We start from the raw sequence: 23,459 nt of genomic DNA, 5'->3' as shown, positions 1-23,459 counted from the left end.
CAGTCATATCTGTTTTTATTTTTGCTGTTCCTAACATCCATTTGGGTATGACATGGCAAATCATTTCTTATAGATGCATTATTATTGGGCTTGCATTTTGTCCTTGCTCTCCAACACAACCAGCTGGATGATAAACTGGATTCAGGGATCTGCTGCACACGAGAGGAGATGAATTTGATTTCGGACTCTCGTTGGCTATTACACATAGTGGTGCTGTTTTTGCTGCTTGTCATAGAGGTGCTCATGCTACACAATTCATTGCTGAGAATGTCAAATATGCTTGAAAATATCAGATCATCTGAGACACCTCGCAGACAGTGAAAATTGTGTCGTTGACCCACTCACACTACACAAGCGATCAGAATGGGGGAGCACATCAATTTGTCACTGAGCTGTAGGGACTGTCGCAGATCCCCAAATTTATTCGTTGACAAGGAAATCAGTGCTAGAATCTTGTAGTGTGCACTTGGCTTTACTGACAAATACAGCGGATCTGTGTGTGTGTGTGTGTGTTTCCAGCCTCCCAGGCGTATTGAGCTTCGCGCCATTCACACCTATGTGGTGTTGTACAAGTTCCTGCCTCAGGAGAAAAACGACCTTGAGCTTCAGTAAGTAATACTGTGTGTGTCTTTGTGCATGTGTGTGTGTGTGTGTGTGTGTGTGTGGTTCTCCATGTGTGGATTTAGTTTTTCCCCCCTCTGTTTTACACACACACACACAGTCATTATCAGGGCTCATTGTGGTATGAAATTTTGATGAGGAAATAAAAAGTGACCTCCCAATAGAGGTTTTTCATTTGCATTTCTACTCTGAAAAAAATACCATCTCATCATCTCAGGCTGTTTCTGACAACAGCTGTAACCTTTAGGTTAAAATACCTCATTATATATATGCTGGTCAGCCATAACATTAAAACCACTGACATGTGAAGTCAATAACATTGATTATCTTGTTAGAGTGGCACCTATCAAGGAATGGGATATATTAGGCAGCAAGTTACCAGTCAGTTCTCGAATTCGATGTGTTGGAAGCAGTAAAAATGGGCAAGCGTAAGGATCTGAGCAACTTTGACAAGGGCCAAATTATGATGGTTAGACAACTGGGTCAGAGCATCTCCAAAACGGCAGGTCTTGTGGGGTGTTCCCGGTATGCAGTGGTTAGTACCTACCAAAAGCGGTCCAAGGAAGGACAACAAGTGAACCGGCGACAGGATCGTGGGGGCCCAAGGCTCATTGATGTGCGTGGGGAGTAAAGGCTAGCCCACAGAAGAGCTTCTGTAGCACAAATTGCTGAAAAGGTTAATGAGGGTTAAGATAGAACGTCAGAACACACAGTGCATCGCAGCTTGCTGCGTAACAGCAGACTGGTCAGAGTGCCCCATGCTGAGCCCTGTCCATTGCTGAAAGTGCCTACAATGGGCACCTGAGCATCAGAACTGGACCATGGAGCAATGGAAGAAGGTGGCCTGATCTGATGAATCACATGGCACCAGGAAGACATGGCACCAGGTTGCATTATGGGAAGAAGGCAAGCTGGCGAAGGCAGTGTGATGCTCTTGGCAATGTTCTGCTGGGAAACCTTGGGTCCTGGAATTCATGTGGATGTTACTTTGACACGTACCACCTACGTAAACATTGCTGCAGACCAAGTACACCCCTTCATCGCAAGAGTATTCCCTAATGGCAGGGGCCTCTTTCAGCAGGATAATGCTCCCTGCCACACTGCAAAAATTGTTTAGGAATGGTTTGAGGAGCATGACAAAGAATTCAAGGTGTTGGCCTCCAAATTCCCCAGATCTCAGTCCGATCGATGTGCTGGATAAACAAGTCCGATCCATGGAGGTCTCACATCGCAACTTAGAGGACTTAAAGGATCTGCTCCTAACATCTTGGTGCTAGATACCACAGCACACCTTCAGAGGTCTCGTGGAGTCCATGCCTCGATGGGTCAGAGCTGCTTTCGTGCCTCAACGGGGAACTATATACATATATATATAATTGCAAAAATTGTTTTTAGTTGAAATTTACCTTATAAACAAATAGAGGTCTATATGCAGAAGAACATGAACAGTCCCTGTGGATTATATCAGTTTGCACCAAATTACACTCCTATACACAGATTTGCCAGTTTTCTTGTGAAATCCCATAATGCACTGCATATAGTAAATAGGATGTGTGATTTGGGACAATATCAAAGTGTGCTCATTATATAATATTAGGTCACACCCACAGTTCAACTGAAGTTTGAGCATTTTATCACATTTCTATCTTTTGTTGTTGTTGTTGTTGTTTCATTCAAACTTTGCTGTGATGTGTAACAGAATGCAGAGGTCTGGTGTAATAATTTTGTTACTGTGTAACTCCTCCATTTTCTCTGTGTTTGTCTTAAGGCCGGGTGATCGTGTTCAGGTAATCGACGACTCAAACGAGGACTGGTGGAAGGTGAGAGCAGCTCATTTTCTTTAATGTACCAATTTTATTTAAATAAAACACATTTTTTAATTTAATTTGATTCATTTTCTGTAAGGTACCGCTATCTAACAGCTTGATGTAGCCACAACATGTCACCCTGAAATTTGTGTTTTGGCTATAAATACACTCTGAAAATTATGGCAGGCCATTTAAGACTATTAAATACATAAACGTGACGCTATTTATTAATTAATAGTATCATCCCTTTAAAGGCCATAAAAGGTTTTTTTCCTGTAGAGGAGTTTGGAGGACGTGCATCTTAATCAAAGACATTGCTTGTCAGGAGGAGTAAGTTTTTTATGAATAAATTTCTGAATTAACTTAAAGTGAGCTGTAAGCATGGCAGATGAGTGTTGGGTCAGCTTATCCTTTAAATTGTGTGAAGGTTTTCTTTGAATCGATTTAGCACTATTTATTCATTTTAAATATCAAAATAGTGAATTAAATGTGTGATGAAATAGTAATATCCCTCTTAAAATAAACAAGCTGTTGACTATTAATAGACTGTATTACTTTTTTATTGAATAAAACCTCTTTATTACAGTATCACAACTTTCCACAGCATAATGTGAGCATGTTGGTCTCCCAGGATTTAGTCAGGATCTCTAAGTGAATAGACGATTTCTGTTCCACCGCTTTTTTAAAGGTCTCACAGACTGTCTAGGGACTAAGAGGACTTAAGAAATGAAAATAAGTCTCACTCCCTGAACTCAATTCCTGAAGCACCATCTTTCTACTTTCAAGTAGAATCCCTTCAAATCCCTTCCAAATCCACCACCATTCAAGTCACACCTCCAGTTTTCATGATCATGTTACCAAAATAAGCTTCATGACATCACTGGTCTAAGAGCAGCTCTTTCTGTCATGCCTCCATAATCTGCTTCACCTCAGTGTAATCACTGTGGATGTAAATTTTCAAAAAAAAAAAAAAAACATTCCATGTTAATAACTAGAAGATAGAGAAATAAATTTTTGTCATTTTCATAGCTCAAATACTCCAAAATGAGTGATTGCTTTAATTCACAGGAGCTGATCACAACTTTATAAAGCCTGTTGTGTTTGTGCTCTAGCCAAAACTTACAGAACTAGCATTCAAAGTCTCTCTGCTAGTAACGCATCTTGTGTCTCTCTCATGTTTTAATTTTTTTCTCTGTAGAGAGAAATAACTTCAAGCTTATAACAAGAGTGGTCTTCATTAGTTCACAGTTGTGGAAGCAGTGACGCAATCAAAAGAAAACTCATCTTACCTGTTAAACCTAGACTACACCCAAGTCCACTATCTCTCATAGTTGTGCCTCTTTCACCGGCGCATGTTCTGTTATTTATTTATGCAGAACAGTTACACTGGGTTGCCAGGTATGCATAAATAAATCAGTCCTGCAGCTATTAAAACCAGCTTAAACCATGAATCAGTAAACATGTCTGTCACCACAGTCTTAATATATATATACATGAGAATAATTAGAACAGTTTACTGAAGTATAAAATAATACATTCATACATGTAAGAATGAAAGAAGAATATTAAGAAAAGAAAAAAAATATAGGAGTTAATATATAACATGAAAAAGTTAAAAAGGCAACAAATATAATTTAAAAAGAAAGAAAAAAATATTTTTGGTTGTGTCACGAAATGGTAGCGGAGGCAGATGCAAGTGCAGATAGAGTTTATTTACAGTAAAAACACACAACACAAAGGCTATGAACATGAAAACAGCATGGGCTAGGTGACATACAATGCGACTACAAAAGATAAGACAAAAGCTAGACAGTGAGTGCTATACAAGACTTGAATACTAGTGTTCATTAAACATAAACATGAATGAGGTGCACAGTCATGTGACGTGAGTGTCGTAATCATGTGATGTGCAGTGGCTGATGGAAGTCGTAGCCCTGTGCCGTATTCCGTGCAACCATGACAGAACCCCCCATTTAACATGCAGCTCCTGAAGCATGATATGTCTTCAAGAGGGGGTCCTGGGCAACCAAGCACAAAGTCTCTCCGTTTCTGGAGACCCTTGGGTCAGCAAGGAGTGGTACTCTCCACTGAGCAGTGGGGAGGAACGATCTCCTCCACATAGCTAAGGAGTGGCACGACATTCAAGGTGGCACCTGAGAGCGGGAGTGATGGCCACCGCAAAGCCAGTGGAGAGAGCGAAGCCCCAGGCAGAGGCAGAGGAGGGAGCAACATCCACCACAAAGCCAGAGGGGGGGGCAACATCCTCCGCAGAGACAGAGAGGGGATGACGTCCTCCATGAAGCAAGAGGGGGGAGCGTTGTACACCGCAAAGCAAGGGGAAGGAGCAGTGTCCTCAGTGGAGCAAGGAGGTAGAGTGACGCTCTTAGCCAAGCAAGGAGTCAGAGTGACATCCTCAGTGGAGCAAGGAGGCAGAGCAATGTCCTCAGTGGAGCCGGAAGGCGTAGAAACGCCTGAAGCGGGGCCGGATGGCATAGTGACGTCCAAAGTGGAGCAGCGAGACGAAGTTACACCCGTGGCGAGGCCATGAGCCATACTGGTGTCCTCTATTGGGCAGGGGGGTAGAGGGATGTCCTCTGCCAAGCAGGAGTGGTGTCATCAGTGGGGCAGGGAGGGTGGGAGACGGTTCCACCCTGGTCGGGAGCCCCCTCCTCAAAAAATTTCCTAAATGGGCACATGGCTTCGAGTCATTCCAGCATGATGCTGACCCATTCTCCCCTCCCCTGTGGATCCCACATCAGGCAGTTCTTCTCCAGGAGTTCCTGTTGGCCCTTGAAAAAAATCTGCTGCATCCATTTGTAGGTCTAGCTTTCTGTCACAGAATTATGGCGGAGGTGGATGCAAGTGCAGATTGAGTTTATTTACAGTAAAACACGTGAAAACAAAGGCTATGAACATGAAACAAAAACAAGAACTCGATACACATGGCAAGAATATGAACACAACATGAGCTAGGTGATGTACAATGTGACTACAAAAGATAAAACTAGACAATGAGTGCTATACAAGACATGACTTAAATACTAGTGCTCATTAAACATAAATGTGAATCAGGTGCAGTCATGTGACATGAGTGTCATTATCATGTGATGTGCAGTGGCTGATGGGAGTCGTAGTCCTGTGCCATATTTGGCACAACCATGACAGGTTGATACATATTCTGATTCACTTGGAATTGTCAGTGATGTAACACGGGGCCACCATCAAACACCCTCATCCTCACCCTCATCCGGGCGACCCAGCCAGTTTTGGTGGCTCAGGCCTTTCAGCCCTGTCTGCAACACTCAAGAACCAAGTCTGTATATTTTGCTGTTTTCTGCTCATCGGCCTCCTCTGTCCTCTCTTCCCATGGGACAGTCAGTTCTAGCATGACCACCTGTCTTGATGTTTCTGACACTGGGCTCATATCTGGCCTAGGCAGTGTTTACGAGAAACTTAAATTGTGGTCATAGCAATGTCTTAGGGAAACTTGAGAGTTGGTCCACTTTCAGTTGCCAGTCATATGCTCCCAGCATACCAGCTGAGACTGGACTAGAAACTTAATGGACTGGGTATTGGCCAGTCAGAGCTTAGACCATGTGATCTTGTCCATCGCAGGCTCCTATCTTATCCATGTTCAATGCTGGCTCCCAGCTTGCCCATTCTCTGTATTGGAGGGGAGCCCTAAGAAGTAAAGTAGTGGCTCTTCTTGAAGCTCTCGACTGTGGAGAGTGGGACATCATACACCAGCACAAGAAACGTAATGGGATGCTGTGCTGGTAAATCCAAACTTTTAACTTCCTTACTATACTTGATTTGTCCATTTCCAGGAGCTTGAGTCAATGTTGGATGGATACAGTGTCCCTCAGGGAGCAATTCTAGGTCTTCCCCAGACTCTTATTTGAATCATCAAAGATGGTGGGGACTGGGGTACCTCTCACAGAGAGGTAGAACTTGTTGACCAACTTCACTTTCTTCAGTACCAGACATCTTGGCAGACTTGAAGCACATTCATGCCCAGGTCATAAGCCTCACTAAACCCTGGTGAATCCATCTGCATCTTGGCACTGACCATCTTGGCACAGCTGTTAGAGTAAAGTCATCCACGAAGGCTTTGATGGGGAGTGTCAAATGACATGGACCAGAGTTCTAAAAACCCCTCCCACTAAAGATTTCCTGCCACCTTATACTGGCGCTTCAGTGATCTCAGTTCTTGCCATATTTGGCTGATATTAGCTGCTCTGTGGTTCAAACTACAGGGGGTCTTGGTGGTCTGCCTTTCCTCTGTGCCAAATGTGTTGGCTCTCAAACTCACAGTGATCAGTGTCATTACATGGAGCCTCTGGTCTGCATCGCCCTTTGCTGTAGCTTAAAGGATTCTGTCCATGTCCTTATCAGTGTGGAGTCAGGCCTTCTTCTTGCTAGCAGGTAGTCACTTCACCCTTCTTTGTAATGGCATTTATTCTGCCTGGAGCTGATGTCTGTGTTACACAGAGGTTCTTGGTACTGTGAGGTGACTTCAAGTTTGACTCTACCTGCATCTCACCAGGTTTTTGCAGATCTTGCTGCACACATGCTCCATGTTCCCCATCCAGCTGGGATGCTCATCCCCATTCCCTTTCATGGTCATCATCTAGCCTCTCCCTGGTGGTCAGGAAAAAATATTATAAATATTATAATATTAAGAAAACAAAGAAAGTAATAAGAAAAGAAAGAAAAATACTCCATACTGTTTAAATCCAGAGTTTGAACCTCCATTCTTCACTTGTGCTCCATCACTGATGCAGTTTGAGTCCTCGTCCATGATGAAAGAACATAATGGACTAAAATAGTACTTTATGAAATATGAATGAACATTTCTTCCCATTTAATGGAAGAAAGAAGTGCTGACTCTCACTGGAACAAACAGCACACTGAGTTATTTTCTCCCACTGCATCACTATCTGACATAATACCATACTATTACATGTGAGCCGGTTTTTGAGAACAATTAGGTTCACAGCAGATTTACTTCTTATACAGTTATCTGTTTTATTAATGTGCTGGTTTGATAAGCACGAGGTCTATTTCTGTGGGGGGTTTTTACCCAGTGTCTAAATGCCGGGTGTACAGAATACATCCTCTGACCATTTGCTTCGGCTCAAACATTACTAATGTGAGATGGAAGGGGGGGTCATGGCTGGTGGGGGGCTGTCAGAGAGTTTAAAACATGTTGATTGGCTCATCTGCCATTTTATTTTGGAAAAAAAGACTTCTCTCTTTGTTCATTAATAGTGATAGCTCATTAATAATAATAATGTTTATAAAATATAATAGTGAAAAACTTTATAATTAATTATTTTGGTAGATATAAAACACTTCATCATCTTATGTCTTATCTTTCTACAGTTATAATAAAACTGTATGGCAGAGTGTTCCAGACGGTTTGATTGACAGGTCTACATTGACATTGACAGTGAAAATGCAAACAAGACTGCAGAGGTTCTTTATTTTTGGCCAAGTTGTAGCATGAGGATAGGAAAAGTGCAATATTGAATGTACAGATTACTGATTCAATACTTATTACTGATTCAATATGGCATAAATAAAAAAAAAATGAAATGTTGAAATAGACGTTCCATTTGCATTTTAATTTTGAATTAGAATTATGTCTGAGATTATCGGAAAGCGAAATGTAATTTTAGATGCATGTGGAATTAACACATTCTAATTAGCATTTAAATTTGAATAAAGTCTGGCATATGCTGTCATAAACTGAGATAGAGGGATGTTTTCAAAGTGCTGTTTTTCTGATATTTTTCCTACACTTAACTCACCATTCACACCTTGCTGTGTAGAGAACAATTTCCCTTTTATTTCTCTCTCTCTCTCTCTCTCTCTTTCTCTCTCTCGCTGTCTCTCTTTCATTCTGTCTCTGACTTTCTCTTTGATTCATTGGCCGCATGATTGGAGGTTGGAAAAACACACATAAAAATGTTCTGCCAGCAATATACCACACACATATACGCACACAAGAGCAATAGGAAAAGATCACCATTGAAGAGTTGGAGAGGGAGATAGGAATACTGAAAAATGAAATGGTTGGTCAGAATCTCACAGGAAAGAAGTAAAGAACAATGCATTAGGTTGCTATCTTCACAAGCAAGCTAAAGGAGCTCTCATCAGAGCCCAAATTTCCAGCATGTTCCAACCATGGAGAACCAGAATTCAAAATCAGATGCTGTCCTAGAGTCCTGGAAGAGTCTGACTGCACTAAGCCAGGAGAAGGAAATCCAGTCCCATTGTCTGCTGCAGAGAGTGCTTACAGAGGTGATCCTGGCACTGCCTCCAGGACTTAGGGAGGATATACACTATATTACCAAAAGTATTCGGTCACCCATCCAAATGATCAGAATCAGGTGTCCTAATCACTTGGCCTGGCCACAGGTGTATAAAATCAAGCACTTAGGCATGCAGACTGTTTTTACAAACATTTGTGAAAGAATGGGCCGCTCTCAGGAGCTCAGTGAATTCCAGCGTGGAACTGTCATAGGATGCCACCTGTGCAACAAATCCAGTCGTGAAATTTCCTCGCTCCTAAATATTCCACAGTCAACTGTCAGCTTTATCATAACAAAATGGAAGAGTTTGGGAACAACAGCAACTCAGCCACGAAGTAGTAGGCCACGTAAACTGACGGAGAGGGGTCAGCGGATGCTGAAGCGCATAGTGCAAAGAGGTCATCGACTTTCTTCACAGTCAATTGCTACAGAGCTCTAAACTTCATGTGACCTTCAGATTAGCCCAAGTACAGTACGCAGAGAGCTTCATGGAATGGGTTTCCATGGCCGAGCAGCTGCATCCAAGCCACACATCACCAAGTGCAATGCAAAGCGTCGGATGCAGTGGTGTAAAGCACGCCGCCACTGGACTCTAGAGACGCATTCTCTGGAGTGATGAATCACGCTTTTCCATCTGGCAATCTGATGGACGAGTCTGGGTTTGGAGGTTGCCAGGAGAACGGTACATTTCGGACTGCATTGTGCCGAGTGTGAAATTTGGTGGAGGAGGAATTATGGTGTGGGGTTGTTTTTCAGGAGCTGGGCTTGGCCCCTTAGTTCCAGTGAAAGGAACTTTGAATGCTTCAGGATACCAAAACATTTTGGACAATTCCATGCTCCCAACCTTGTGGGAACAGTTTGGAGCGGGCCCCTTCCTCTTCCAACATGACTGTGCACCAGTGCACAAAGCAAGGTCCATAAAGACATGGATGACAGAGTCTGGTGTGGATGAGCTTGACTGGCCTGCACAGAGTCCTGACCTGAACCCGATAGAACACCTTTGGGATGAATTAGAGCGGAGACTGAGACCCAGGCCTTCTCGACCAACATCAGTGTGTGACCTCACCAATGCGCTTTTGGAAGAATGGTCAAAAATTCCTATAAACACACTCCTCAACCTTGTGGACAGCCTTCCCAGAAGAGTTGAAGCTGTAATAGCTGCAAAAGGTGGACCGACATCATATTGAACCCTATGGGTTAGGAATGGGATGGCACTTAAGTTCATATGTGAGTCAAGGCAGGTGACCGAATACTTTTGGTAATATAGTGTAGATGGGGAATCTGGAGATGGACAGTGTTTCCCTTCTCTCTCCATCTCTGCGGCAGTGGAACAGTAGGAGGAAGAAGAATCATTACTCTCTTTCAGAACACCACAGCTGACACTGTAAACAATTAAGTCAAAAAGACTTTGTATGCTGTCAGTGTTAAGGTCACCCATTCAAACTGGTGTTCAGGCTTGCTGGTGCCAGGCTCTTCTCCAAGAGGCTGCTGGAGGTCACTGTACAAACCCCCCATAGGGAAGTGATCATCGGCGCGGTCGTACATGGGGCCGTAGCATACAATATGCCTGTTCTGTGCCAGGGCGGAAATGCTAGCTCACTTATTCCGTGATGTTCATTACTCTGAGAGTTTGGGTGGAGAAATTTGGCAAAACACTGATAGGGAGCTTGTTCATTTTGGGCCAAAATATTCAGCTGCTCAGAAAGAAAGGATCTCTTTGCTTAATTTTCTAGTAAGCCAGGCCAAACTAGCCACCTGGTTCACACGGAGAAATAAAATGAAAGGCAGTCAGGCACTGAATCCTTAACTAATGCGTAAAAACCCCACTGAAGGTCAGACTGAGAACTGAATTTGCTTATTTCGTATTTTAACTGACACACAGACTGTAGGACTTCTGAAAGGTTTGGGGACCGGGTTGTATGCGCTTGAAAATAAATCCTTCATGTTGTTATTTTTTTTAACAGAAGTACTCATTCTTTAATCAGATGTTTTTATGGATAAATGTTGCATAGGAAAATGTGTGTGTATAGGAAGATTATTGTCTTCTTTCCTTCTATTTTTTCATCCTCCATCACTTTAATCATGAACATTTCAATAAATATATGCTTCTTGCAGGGCACTTCAAGGACTTTCCACACACTCAATTTGTTTCACTGATGATGGATTGCATAATTTATTATTTCATCATTGACTCAGACTGGAATGTTATTTAATATCTCTATAACTGAAGCACTTTTTAGTCTTTCAGTTAAATCAAGTATTTCACTTTGTATAAACACTATTTTCTGATATTAAACACAGTGGGGAGGTAAATGAATATGAATACGTTGCACAAAAAATGTGTTCTAATTGCATATAAATACAGATATGAATAGCAGGTGCAATATTTTTTTTTTTATTTGTTTGTTCTGGTTGGTTTTGTTTTTTTAGAAAGCTTGCGGGAGGTTTTTACTTTCATGTGATGTGGGCTTGAGCCAAGTTCATTAAGATTTTTGTTTTGTTTTATTTATTTATTTTTTTTGGCAGTGCTAGCTCCATAGCTCCAAAATAAAATCTTATTTATACCATACAAACTGGCACAAAATTCACATTCATTTAAATGATCATTCTCCATCATTATTAAAAAAATCTTCCTGGAAAATCATACCATTTTGACTAACAGCAGCACTGCATCCCAGCTTCTTAGTAGATTCTGATAGCTTGTTCATCTAACTTTTCTGATCTTTTTGGAATGTAACCAACCCCAAAACTGATGTAAATCTGCTAAAATATTATTAGGTGGCTATTGTTGTCAGCTATAAGCAAAAGTTCCCTGATTTGGGAAAGATGTTAAGATGTAGATCTATGTATTGGCATTGCAGAACCATAAGGGTTTTTTTTTGTTTGGTTTTTTTCTTTTTTTCTTGGTTTAATTATGACGCCCATCTTTGTGTCATAGAAACTTCAGTATTTCAGCTCAAGATGGTCCTGGCTCCTTGGAAAAAACAACTGATCTCTAGAGCACATTACAAGGTTTTTTTGTATATAAATATTTTTGCACGTTCTTGTTCCTTAGACTTAGAACTGAAGTTCGAATGCTCAAGATTGCTCACAGTTCCACTTTTAGGGTGAATTTATAATGGGAAGAGTCTTCATTTTTTTAGGGGTACCTAGGTAAGTATTGTGTGCATGCAGAACATTTCAGGTTTGAGATTTCTCTTTTTTTAGGGGGTGAGAAAGTGCAATATATTCATGCATTTTGAGAAATGAACAGTGGAATCTCAAACTCAAACATTTTATAGCAGAATGCTACTATAGAAGACTTATTTCTGTGAAAATTTCAGGTTCCCCACCAGAGATATTCAACCCGAAATTGAGGGGAACTTTAAAAAATTATACTTTCTCACCCCCATAAAAAAATAAGTCCATTATATTTGGACTTAAATTCTAATTCTAAGGAACAAGAAAGTGTAAAATGTTTATAAATGTCCATGTACCTTGGTAATGTGCGATCAGTTTTTGTTCCAAGGAGCCAGGACCATCCTGAGCCAAGATATTGAGGTTTCCGTAAACAGCTGTATAACCAAAATTTGTTGTGTGCCATGACACAAAGATGGCCATCGTACTTAAACCAAGTAAAATTTAAAAAAGAACCTGGTGGTTTTGCAATGCCAATACATAGAGGTAATCACTCAAAAAAAAATTAGGAAAATTAAAAACGTTCAAGCAACCTATATTGGAATGGAATGACACCCAAGTGTAAAAGCAGCCTTACTTGACTAAAACACAATATCATATCTGTGTATATTCTGATGATTTTTTGAATGTACACATGGGTTGATTGTACACACATTCAATCCGAAATTATGGGGAACTTTAAATTACACTTTCTCACCCCCATAAAAAAAAATATTATTGTGTTTTATTGAGGGACAAATATCAAAAGCAGGATTAGAATGAACTCGACTCCAGTGCTAGCCGATAATCCGAATGTCACAGAGAAAACACTGTGATTTTTAACTAGCCAGACGTAACGTTAATAGTTATGTAGCAAGAAAAAAAGTTATAGCCTACATACTGACAAAGTCTACAGAAATATAATTTCAAAAGGTTCACCTAAATAAAAATGTACATTTCCTGCAATTGCAGTTGCAACACTGTGACTTTCAGGTCAATATCCCTGACCCAGCATACTGAGTTTCCCATTATCAAGCCAATTTGGGTCACATCGACCCGACATCCTGAGCCAGCAAGCTAAGCCCCACACCTGAGCGGTAAAAAAAAAAAAAAAAAAAAAAGCATTTTTAGAGTGTAGCCACAATGCGACTCTGCTGATAGAAAATATCAGCTTTTTGTTATCAATTTTAATGCACTATTATTTTAAACAGTAATTGGCAGTTGGCTTCTCTGGAATTTTAGATAAAATTATGGTTGTATGTGTTTTTATACTGTTTTCCTCAGAACAAAAAACATAAGTTTGGCCATTTTGGAAGCTTCACTGCATGTTGTGATAGTGCTGATTAAGTTCATCATGTATGTGTGAATTCTTACTGTTTTTCTCTCTAATATAATGCAAATGACGAGTCTAATGCTCAAATACATTGCTAAACATGGGAAAACTTCACCTGCCTGTTTGCGTTAGCCATTCCAAAAGAAAAATCTCAAAATACAATACTAACAGATAGGAATAAAAGATAAAACTGATCTTTTGACTAATTTGATGCATATTTAATTTGAGGAAGTGTGTCATGACTCATACAATGTAGAGAACAAAAAAATCTCTGAACCTTGCTGGTGGGGGTTGCTATGGTGACTGTCTCACTTGAGCGTGTGTGTGTGTGTGTGTGTGTGTGTGTGTGTGTGCGTGTTTGTCTCAGGGGAAGAGTCAAGACAAAGTCGGATTTTTCCCTGCTAACTTTGTGCAGCGGGTGCGTCCTGGAGAACGAGTATGGAAGGTCACTCAGGGTTTCCATGGCAACCGCGAGAAAGGTCAAATGACTGTAAAAGAGTTACAGGTGAGCCCACACACACACCCAAAATTTTCATTTTCCATTTTCCTTTTAGCCTCTGTCCTGTTTGACCCCAATTTTTACTTTAGTGCACTTTCACACCTGTTATTTTGTTCGTTGAGTTCAAATCTGAATGAAATTAATACTTTGATTTCTTTGCTGTTTGATTCAATTAGGTTTCACATTGCACATAATTACATGACAACCAAAAAAAAAACAAAAGTGTTGGCTGAGAAGCATGTAGTGGTGAAAACATCTTTGTAAAACGGTGACGGAAAACTAACCTCGTGAATAGAGTTTTTCTTTTTCTAGTTTTGTGTAACCTACTTGTCATCTGTCAATCTTCTTGTCAGCCGCCAGCAGCACACTGTCATATATTGATATTAGGGCGATTTTATAGTAATTACATCCTATTTCTGAAGATTTGTATCACCATTTGTTTTGTGAGCTGCAGACCATTTAGGTGGCACCTGTCAAACAGCATGCGATAACCGTGGAGACATCCCAGTCTCTTGAATTGGCTAGCAGTGAAACTGACCACCTGTTTAAGATCACTAGCGTGTCCACAGTGGGATAGCCGCAGATTTCTAAGTTACCTTCTCAAGTGACAGATACTAATTTGAAAAATGTCTAGCACTGACAAACATACAGCTAAATAGATGGATGGACGAATTGATGGATGGATAGATGTACTTTATTGACCCCAAAGGGGAAATTTGGGAAAAAATAGGGTTGAATTCCACTGGGTCAAACACCCAGGACACTGGAGCTATAAGTCAGCAACATTATCACTGCGCCAGCTATTTCCTCTTATATCAGTCTCTGGTTAAAGTAACAACGGATGTGTTTATCCATGATGTACAACATGTATCTCTAACCATACATTTAAACATCTTGAGAATTTCTGAGTTCTATTTAAATCTACAGATCTAACGATTTTGGATTGTCACCCTCTCAGGGATAAAAATGTTATTGCAACTCATTAAAATCAAAGCATTAGCATCGCCTAATTCTCAGTATACAAACTATAGAATGAACTAGCTATCTTCCTCTGGATAAATGGAGAGTTGCCTTTCTCTGCGCTTCACATGATGCTTTTTCCGTTTACATTAATTTTCATTCATTCGCACAGTCTTGCCTGAAATTTCACTTACAAACCTCCTGAAGTGGCGGTGAAGGTGTTCCCGCTGAGCCACAGAGTTTCTCACCAGGCTCTTGTTTATTTTTGGATATTTGACTTTTAGGTTAGTCATTTTTAATCATAAAGGGAATAAAGTGCACTACTGCAGCTCTGGCTTCTGCTTGCCTCAAAAATGATGAAAAAAAAAACATTTCTTTTTTCAGTTCCTGTAACAAACACAAAATAAGTCCAAATTTACATTTGTTGTACCTATATGCCACACCTCTGTCTATACCTACAGCTGAGAGCAAAGGTTTGTAGTGATGAATCCAGCAAGACATTATTATTACGATTTTACACAGTTATCAGAGTAAAGTTAGAAGCTAAAACAGGTTCGTCTGCCATTTCTGAAAACTACATCAGATATCACAATGCTTTGGGAGTTGTAACGGTGGTCTAATGCACTGAACTTCAGCTGATACATTATCAGAGAGATTAAGATGAATGACTTAATGACTTAACCAAGGGGAAGTGAGTAGAAGGAGAAGTGGACGAGGGTATGTTGAAATTAAATAAGCATCGGGGCTGTAACTGCACTTGTTCTGTTTCAGATCTGCGTTGGGAAATCGGAGGAAACAGATGGATTTTTCAAGCTGACCAGCGGTAAGAAGAGAGGACTCGTACCTTCAAAGTGTGTAGTGGAGATATGAACAACCTCCTCGCCATACAGACACACAACAACGGCAGGGACACACTCTCACACACCAGCAAGCACCCTGGAATGGAAGTGCACTTGCTTCGCTCACTTCATTTCACACGGCTTTGAGAATGAGACATAAAGGAAGCCATCTGACTGGCCGATTCTGACCTCTGACCTCAGACACACATGACCAGTGGAACAGTTTTGGTTTGGATGATGGCACTGTAACTGTCTGGTGTGTGTGCGTGTGTTTGTGTGTGTGTGTGAGTATGTTCACTCAAACATTACAGTAGCAAACAGGATCTGTGTCAAATCATGTGTGTCAGTGAACATCACTGAGAGACAGGAACAGATGCAGTGCAGGAAAAAAGAGACACATGAAGTGATTTTGCATTTACCTGTCCCATCATGCACCACTGAATGAAATGGGAGGGGATTGTAGGAGACCCGTCATGGAGAACACTGGCTAAACATAAAAAGCTGTAAAAGGTGTTGGCTGGCTAAGGGAATGTTATTGAATTAGTTTAGTTAAACCTTAGTTAAAGATGTCCCACGTTATACTGAACAGTCTCTAATACCTGTGTGTTTATTACTGAGTTTATACACACTGTTCCACATTTCTGCACAATCATATGAACCACCTTTATACACTTAAAAAAAGTGAACGCTTCCTGTGTGTTAGAGATGTAACTGACTATGTTATTCGGATTGAATAGACGATATGCTCTAAAGCGATACCTTGAGTCTTCACTTCTAGGTACGGTCATGACTGGAGGATGTAGCTGAGGTTGAGGAACTGTGAGAGCCTGTCACACCATGCTGATACTGCTGATATTTATACAGGAGGTTTCAGGTGTTTTCCAGTGTTTCCTGGGGGCAAAGTGATTGGATTCATATTTAATTGAAAAAAAAATGAATTTAGGTTTAGGCCATGCCCACTTTCAATTTTAAATCTAAATGCAGATATTTGGATCACTAAACAGACACAGACACAGATAGTGTCATCGTGTTACACCCCTACCGTTTAGTCACAATGTGTACTTACCCCAGACAAACCAGAGCTTGATTCATGTGTATTTACGTGTGATGCATAAATCTTGAGGTGTAACATTACAGTTCCATGTGTAGTTTATTAGAGATATAAAGCTCTTGATATAAAACTAAACAAAATAATCTGCTGTCATTCTACAACAATCACCATCACCATCACTGCTGTTAACGTATTAACTTCGTCTGTTTACATTTAATAAACCCACTTTATGTATGTTTTTCTACATGACTACATGTAGTATTTCAGTATTAGATCACAGTGTGAGATTTGAGACACATCGTGTTATTAAATGAATAAAATAAAATTAAATTCTTTTTACTTTTTTTTTTTCTTTTTTTGGAGAACAAAGCATGGTCAGATTTTACACACAGGATTTCCTACACAGTGGGTGTGTCTGAATGTTAAGTAAGGAATAAAATACAATGGACCATGCTAATTTTCCTATAACCACTGCTGGGGAATTGTTAGCTACACATAGCAACGCTACTAGCCTGACTACAGTTTTCAGTAGTGTGGCAGTAGATGAACTATTTTCAGAATAATGTAGCTTTTCGAATACAAGGCTACTTTTTTCATCCACAAAAATAGAAAACTGTTTCAACTGAGTATGACAGCTGACCTGTCATATTAGGTATATAGCCTAATATGCTTAAACATAGCTATTTAATATTATATACTATAGATAATCGTCTGCACAGTAACATTACCTGTGTAGATTTTTCCAGAAAGCTGAGGAGGGTAGCAAATTTAAAAAGTCTTTAATATCTCGTGGTTATTCAGTCATTCCTAGAGTTAAAAATACGATTTAATTAGTTACAATTTTTATTAATTAAAAAAAAGGCACATTTTGAATGCTATTTATTTATTCATGTTGTGGAACATTCAAAAGACTAGTTTCTGTTCTCATTAACGTTATAGCAGCTGTAAACAATCCTTCCCTCACCAGCCTCTCTTTTCTTCACTCTCTTGTAGTTGATAGAACAAATAATGTTACAGCAAAACATTACTTAAACCTATAATTTGAATTACAGCTGCATTAGTGGCAGAGCTGCTGTTCTAGGAAATTGATCAACACCTTCTGACCAATCAGAATCCAGAATTCAACAGCGCTGAGATGATGAAATATAATCAGTCTTTGGTTTGGTGCTGGAGTCAGACTTTTGGACTTCAGTGTACACCATTAAGACTTTCGTGGGAATCTTTTTACTCCTGAATTTACTGTTTCAACTGTTTAAAGAAAAATCAGAAGATCTCAGGTGTCCAAAGGGTGTACTTACAGTATATATACTGTATACACACACACACACACATAATTTATATATATAAATTCCTGAATGTCTGTTCCCTTCGCTGACACATGGTTAAAGAAAATTATAGAAAAAAATACACTAAAAAAAAAATCTAAATATCTAAATGTGATGTTATTTCCCACAAAGAGTGTCTTTAATGCAAGGTAAGTCATTTATTTATTCATTCATCTGTCCATTTTCCTTTTCCTGGTGGCTGAGAAGGTCAGTCCAGTGTTCTTTATCATCAGCCACAGACTCCATCTCCTCCTGTGGGAGTCCAAGATGTTCCCAAGCCAGGTGTGAGATCTTGGGTCTTGAGTCTGCTCCAGGGTCTCCATCTAGTGGGACGAGCTTGATGCAGTTCTAGCAGAAGACAATCAGGGGTGCCCTTGTAAGGTGCCCAAACCACCTCAAATGGTTCCTGGTGCTATATTCCAACACACTTCCTGATTGCTGAGCTCTTCACCCTATCACAGAGCGTAAGTCCAGCAACCCTGTGGAGGAACCTCTTTTCTGTGTACGTGTATACACTGTGTGTACACACAGCCATACACAGTCACACAGAGAGACAGGCATCTATTTTATTTCTGTGCATGTGCACAAATAGTTAGGCACAGGCCGCGACAGTGTAAAAATGAAAAAGGGCACATCAGACTGAGGCAGTGATGCAGCTGTGGACTGAAAACGCTCCAAATTTAGACGAACAGAAAAAAACGCAACCACTTCTGCACAGCATTAGCATTAGAGATGATGAAAAATCCACATTTTCATATTAATAGCATGAACATGTTAATAAATGTGTCTGTCCCAGATGCTGTTCGCAGCTGATTCATTCATGAGGTTTAGAGAAAAGGACTGCACACTGGATTCACACTTTATCAGTATCAACATCAGCCCACTCCACCCGCTTCACTCAGCCATCAGTTGCTCCAACCACTTCTCTCAACCATCGGTTGTTCCCCCCCACTTCACTTAGACATCTCCCAGCTCCGCCCGCTTCACTCAGCCACCAGTTGCTCCACCCATTTCACTCAGCCATTGCCCAGCTCCACCCACTTCACTTAGCCATCTCCCAGCTCCACCCACTTCACACAGCCACTAGTTGCTCCACCCACTTCACACAGCCACTATTGCTCCACCCACTTCACACAGCCACTAGTTGCTCCACCCACTTCCCAGCCATCACTAGGCCCCACCCACTTAGCTACTGGTTGCTGTACCCTCCTGTCTTTATTTCTTTCCTTTATATATGCTGTTGAAATGCTGTGTAATATAGACACAATGATTGAACCTTTCAATATGCTCAAAGATTCACATGAACACACACACATACACATACTATCTCTCTTGTGCTGAGCGGAAAATGAGACACTTTGCAAGTCAATATGAGATTGTGTTGAATTACAACATAATAAAACCCCTGTTATTAGCAAGCAGCTTCACATAGAGCAGTAAACCCAGGCTCACCTCTTCACACAGTCACACACTATTCTTATAATACACAATGTTCTGATAACACACAGTGCGACTATAAAACTGCTGACTAGCACAATTTAAATTCGTTTGAAACAGAACATCTGGCTGCTGTAAAACCTTGACCACACAGAGAGAGACACAGCACATCCTCACACAGTGATCCAGAAATAATACACTTATCCATTAAAAATTCATTTTGAAAATGTTTATGGATTTATGAGCACAACGTTCGTACACAGTGTGTCTCTCTCCCAGGAATAAAAATTATTTATGGCCAGAGCACAGATCAGAAGCTCACAAGCACGTCTCACGGAGCAGATCCTCTGTATCACAGAGTCTCTGTTTCTAAAATCACATCCAAAAAGCACAGAAAGTGTTTTTAATACAGAAAACTGGAGCAGTTTCACTAAAACATGACATTAAAATGGAGCTGTGTTTTTTTTTTTCAGATTAGACCAATTAGGACAATTTTAGTAGTGTACCTCAAACTGGATACCATGCTTCCTTTTATACTACAGTGCTTTTTAGTTCTCAAATGTGATTGGTCAGAAGGTGTTGATTAACAGGGACTTAAAAATGTGTTCTTATTTAACAAGGAAGAAGCATACTTGTTAATATGGTGAAATTTTCTGTAAGGACACATTTATTAACGATTTGCGGTTTCTCAGTAACATGACTAGCTGCTGGCTTTTTTGGTCTTTTTAACTGCAAGAGAAAGAAAAAAGAGAGGCAGATGAGGGAATTACTGTTTATAGCTGCTATAACATAAGTGAGAATAGGAACTACCCTGTATTGAGCTTCATTCCATAACATAAAATGTAAAGATAAACAGCTAAAACACACGTCTCTTATTATGACATCATCTGTCTTCGTTTTGTGTTAATCTGCATGTGAAAGAATTCTGTTGTATTCTGTTGATATGGTGATGCATAAAAAGAGAGCACAGTGTTTTTACATTGTTCTGATAAACTACTGAAACTGTAAGCAGTGATCACAATGTGCACCTCTTTATTTTCTGTGGAATATAAATCAGGCGATTTTGGACCTGATTTGCTTCAGAAAAATGACAAGCAGCAGATCTTCCTCTTGTTCCTCTTGTTTTTTGGGGTGTTTTTTGTTTGTTTGTTTGTTTGTTTGTTTCAGAGAGAAGACACCTCAGCCCCACTCTCTGGTTTTCTTGACTTGAAATTACTGTAGAAGTTTCACTACAGCCTTACAGCTGTTAATATGGCCCACTTCCTACTTCTTAACAAGCATAAACTGAAGTGTGTGTGTGTGTGTGTGTGTGTGTGTGTGTGTGTGATGTAGGCAGTCACAGTTTGCTTCTTCATTAGTAAAAGGTAGCAACATTTCCCCAGCCTTAATGAACCTTAATTAAGCTATTAGTCCTTTAATTAGATTAAAGTTAATTAGTCCTTTGTGCTTTTCAGTAATTCACCATTGTGCCATAATGCCAAGGAGAAGACCAAAGCCAGAAACTTTGTTTCTTTCTATGGCTTTCTACTTTCTTTCTTCAGCTTCACATCTGAACATTTAGAACACCATTTTATGAGAAGGCATGCTGTTTTGTTGCCCATATCAGATTACTTCAGAGAAATATCTAGTAACTAATCTTGGAAAGCTATGGAAGATGTGGTTGAGGAAAGTGTGGAATGCTAAGGAACACATGCTTGGAACAGGACCCAAGTGTGTATACTCGGCATGTGTTTTAACAAAACAATTGACAAGACAACAGGGTATAAATAAGCAAACTAATTAACACAGAACAGGTGCACACAGTGAGGAAGAAACCAATGACAAGACAGGGGTGGAGACAGGACTGGAACCAAAAGCAAATGCACTTGGAGGATGAAACACAAAAGCAAGAAGCATTCACTACACTGGGAACCGCAACTCAGACTGAGAGAGGGAATTCATGGCAGAATGAAATATAGAACATTTCTACAGAGTTCTTTTAGAACTTAAAGGATTTTGAAAAATCTGCTGAAGGAGTTCCTTCGGGAAGTGTGATCACTCCAACAGAAATTTTGTTGGTTTTTTGCTTTCTGCTATGAATATGCTGAATGTGAGTCAGCAATAAGTCAACAATAAATACACACACCGCCGTATTTGCATAATTAGTGATTGTACCCCAAACAATTTTACCTCAGTACGTAAAGTTCATAAAGTTACAGAGAAACTGAGTGTTTCAAACAAATATTTGTAAACTAATAATCAGGCAAGAAACACAACCAGGCTATTTTGTCTGACCTAAGTATCGCCAAACAAATAAAACCTTTATGTCAGGAATAAAACATTTTTAAAAAATCCTGTGATGAAGCTAAGTTACTGTTACTGCTCCAAAGTTGATCATTTTCCAGTAACAGTACATCTTCAAATGTTTTACTCCTCTTATACCAAAGCAATTTGCTAACAATTACAATTTTTTTCATTGAAGAATGACATGTACTTTTTGTCCATTTATAGTTACATTTAATGTTGTCGAACACAAAGCATAAACTCCTCTGGCCTGAAGAAGTTGGAAAACTTAAAGTTACAGTTTTACCTCTGAATGTTACAAAGCACCGACGCTGGAGAAATGGGCACGGCTGCATGATTGGCCACCTCTGGCCACCAACCAGTCCCCACCATCACAGGATCTAATTAGCCACCCTAGTGGCCCCCACCTTCCAAATGGATTTATGAATGTGGAAGTGTAAGCAGTAGCGTTTCAAAATATCCAGCGAGATAGTGAACAATGGCAGCAAATGCAGCTCGCAATCACTGCAGCATCCCTAAATACACAAATAATTCCACAATCCACTAGCCATAAACACCAGAAACATGGGCTATACCCTCTTGATTTGAACGGGCAGATCAAATATCTGTTGTCCAGCAAAATGTTTGTGACAAACTCAAAAAGCCAGCAGTGTGTGTGGGACCTGTTCCTGCTGCAGACCACAACTATGCAACTGTTCCTCCTCCAGATAAGTGAGCTAACTAAATATATACACCAATCAGGCATAACATTAAAACCACTGACAGGTGAAGTGAATAACTTTTATTATCTCATTACAGTGGCACCTGTCAGGGAATGGGATATATTAGGCAGCATGTGAACAGTCAGTTCTCGAAGTTGATTTGTTGGAAGCAGGGAAAATGGGCAAGCGTAAGGATCCGAGCAACTTTGACAAGGGCCAAATTGTGATGGCTAGAAGACTGGGTCAGATCATCTTGAAAACGGCAGGTATTGGTGGGGTGTTCCCGGCATGCAGTGGTTAGTACCTACCAAAAGTGGTCCAAGGAAGGATAACCGGTGAACTGGAGACATTGCTGCGTGTGGGGCTGCGTAGCCACAGACTGGTCAGAGTGCCCATGCTGACCCCTGTACACCACCGAAAGCACCTACAGTGGGCATGTGAGCATCAGAACTGGACCATGGAGCAATGGAAGAAGGTGGCCTGGTCTGAAGAATCATGTTTTCTTTTACATCATGTGGATGGCTGGGTGCATGGGCGTTGCTTATCTGAAGAAGAGATGGCACCAGGTTGCATTATGGGAAGAAGGCAAGCCAGCGGAGACAGTGTGATGCTCTGGGCAATGCTCTGCTGGGAAACCTTGGGTCCTGGAATTAATGTGGATGTCACTTTGACACATACCACCTACCTAAACATTGCTGCAGACCAGGTAAACCTCTTCATTGCAACAGTATTCTCTAATGGCAGTGGCCTCTTTCAGCTGGATAATGCTCCCTGCCACACTGCAAAAATTGTTCAGGAATGGTTTGAGGAACATGACAAAGAGGTCAAGGTGTTGATTTGGCCTCCAAATTCCCCAGATCTCAATCAGATTGAGCATCTGTGGGATGTGCTGGACAAAGAAGTCCGATCCATGGAGGACCCACCTCGCAACTTACAGGACTTAAAGTATCTGCTGCTAACATCTTGGTGCCAGATACCACAGCACACCTTCAGAGGTTTTGTGGAGTCCATGCCTCAACGAGTCAGAGCTGTTTTGGCGGCACATGGGGAACCTGCACAATATTAGGCAGGTGGTTTTAATGTTATGGCTGATTGGTGTATGTTAAAAATACTATAAAGTGACAATTTC

General features: G+C 40.5%; 1 protein-coding gene across 1 annotated transcript in view; it reads left to right on the top strand.

Annotated features, from left to right (window-relative positions):
- Positions 1 to 16,924, top strand: part of LOC113547465 (SH3 and cysteine-rich domain-containing protein 2) — a 42,973-nt gene extending 26,049 nt beyond the window's left edge. The window contains exons 8-11 of the mRNA XM_026947817.3: positions 520 to 608; positions 2,390 to 2,441; positions 13,603 to 13,740; positions 15,466 to 16,924. Coding sequence (XP_026803618.3) covers positions 520 to 608; positions 2,390 to 2,441; positions 13,603 to 13,740; positions 15,466 to 15,564 — 378 coding nt within the window. The 3' untranslated portion in view covers positions 15,565 to 16,924. The remainder of the gene's footprint in view (positions 1 to 519; positions 609 to 2,389; positions 2,442 to 13,602; positions 13,741 to 15,465) is intronic.
- Positions 16,925 to 23,459: the final 6,535 nt, after the last annotated feature.

Source organism: Pangasianodon hypophthalmus, chromosome 12, assembly GCF_027358585.1.
Source record: "Pangasianodon hypophthalmus isolate fPanHyp1 chromosome 12, fPanHyp1.pri, whole genome shotgun sequence".
Taxonomy (NCBI): Eukaryota; Metazoa; Chordata; class Actinopteri; order Siluriformes; family Pangasiidae; genus Pangasianodon; species Pangasianodon hypophthalmus.
Note: the sequence above shows the minus strand (reverse complement) of the source record. Positions and strands in the feature narration are given on the sequence as shown.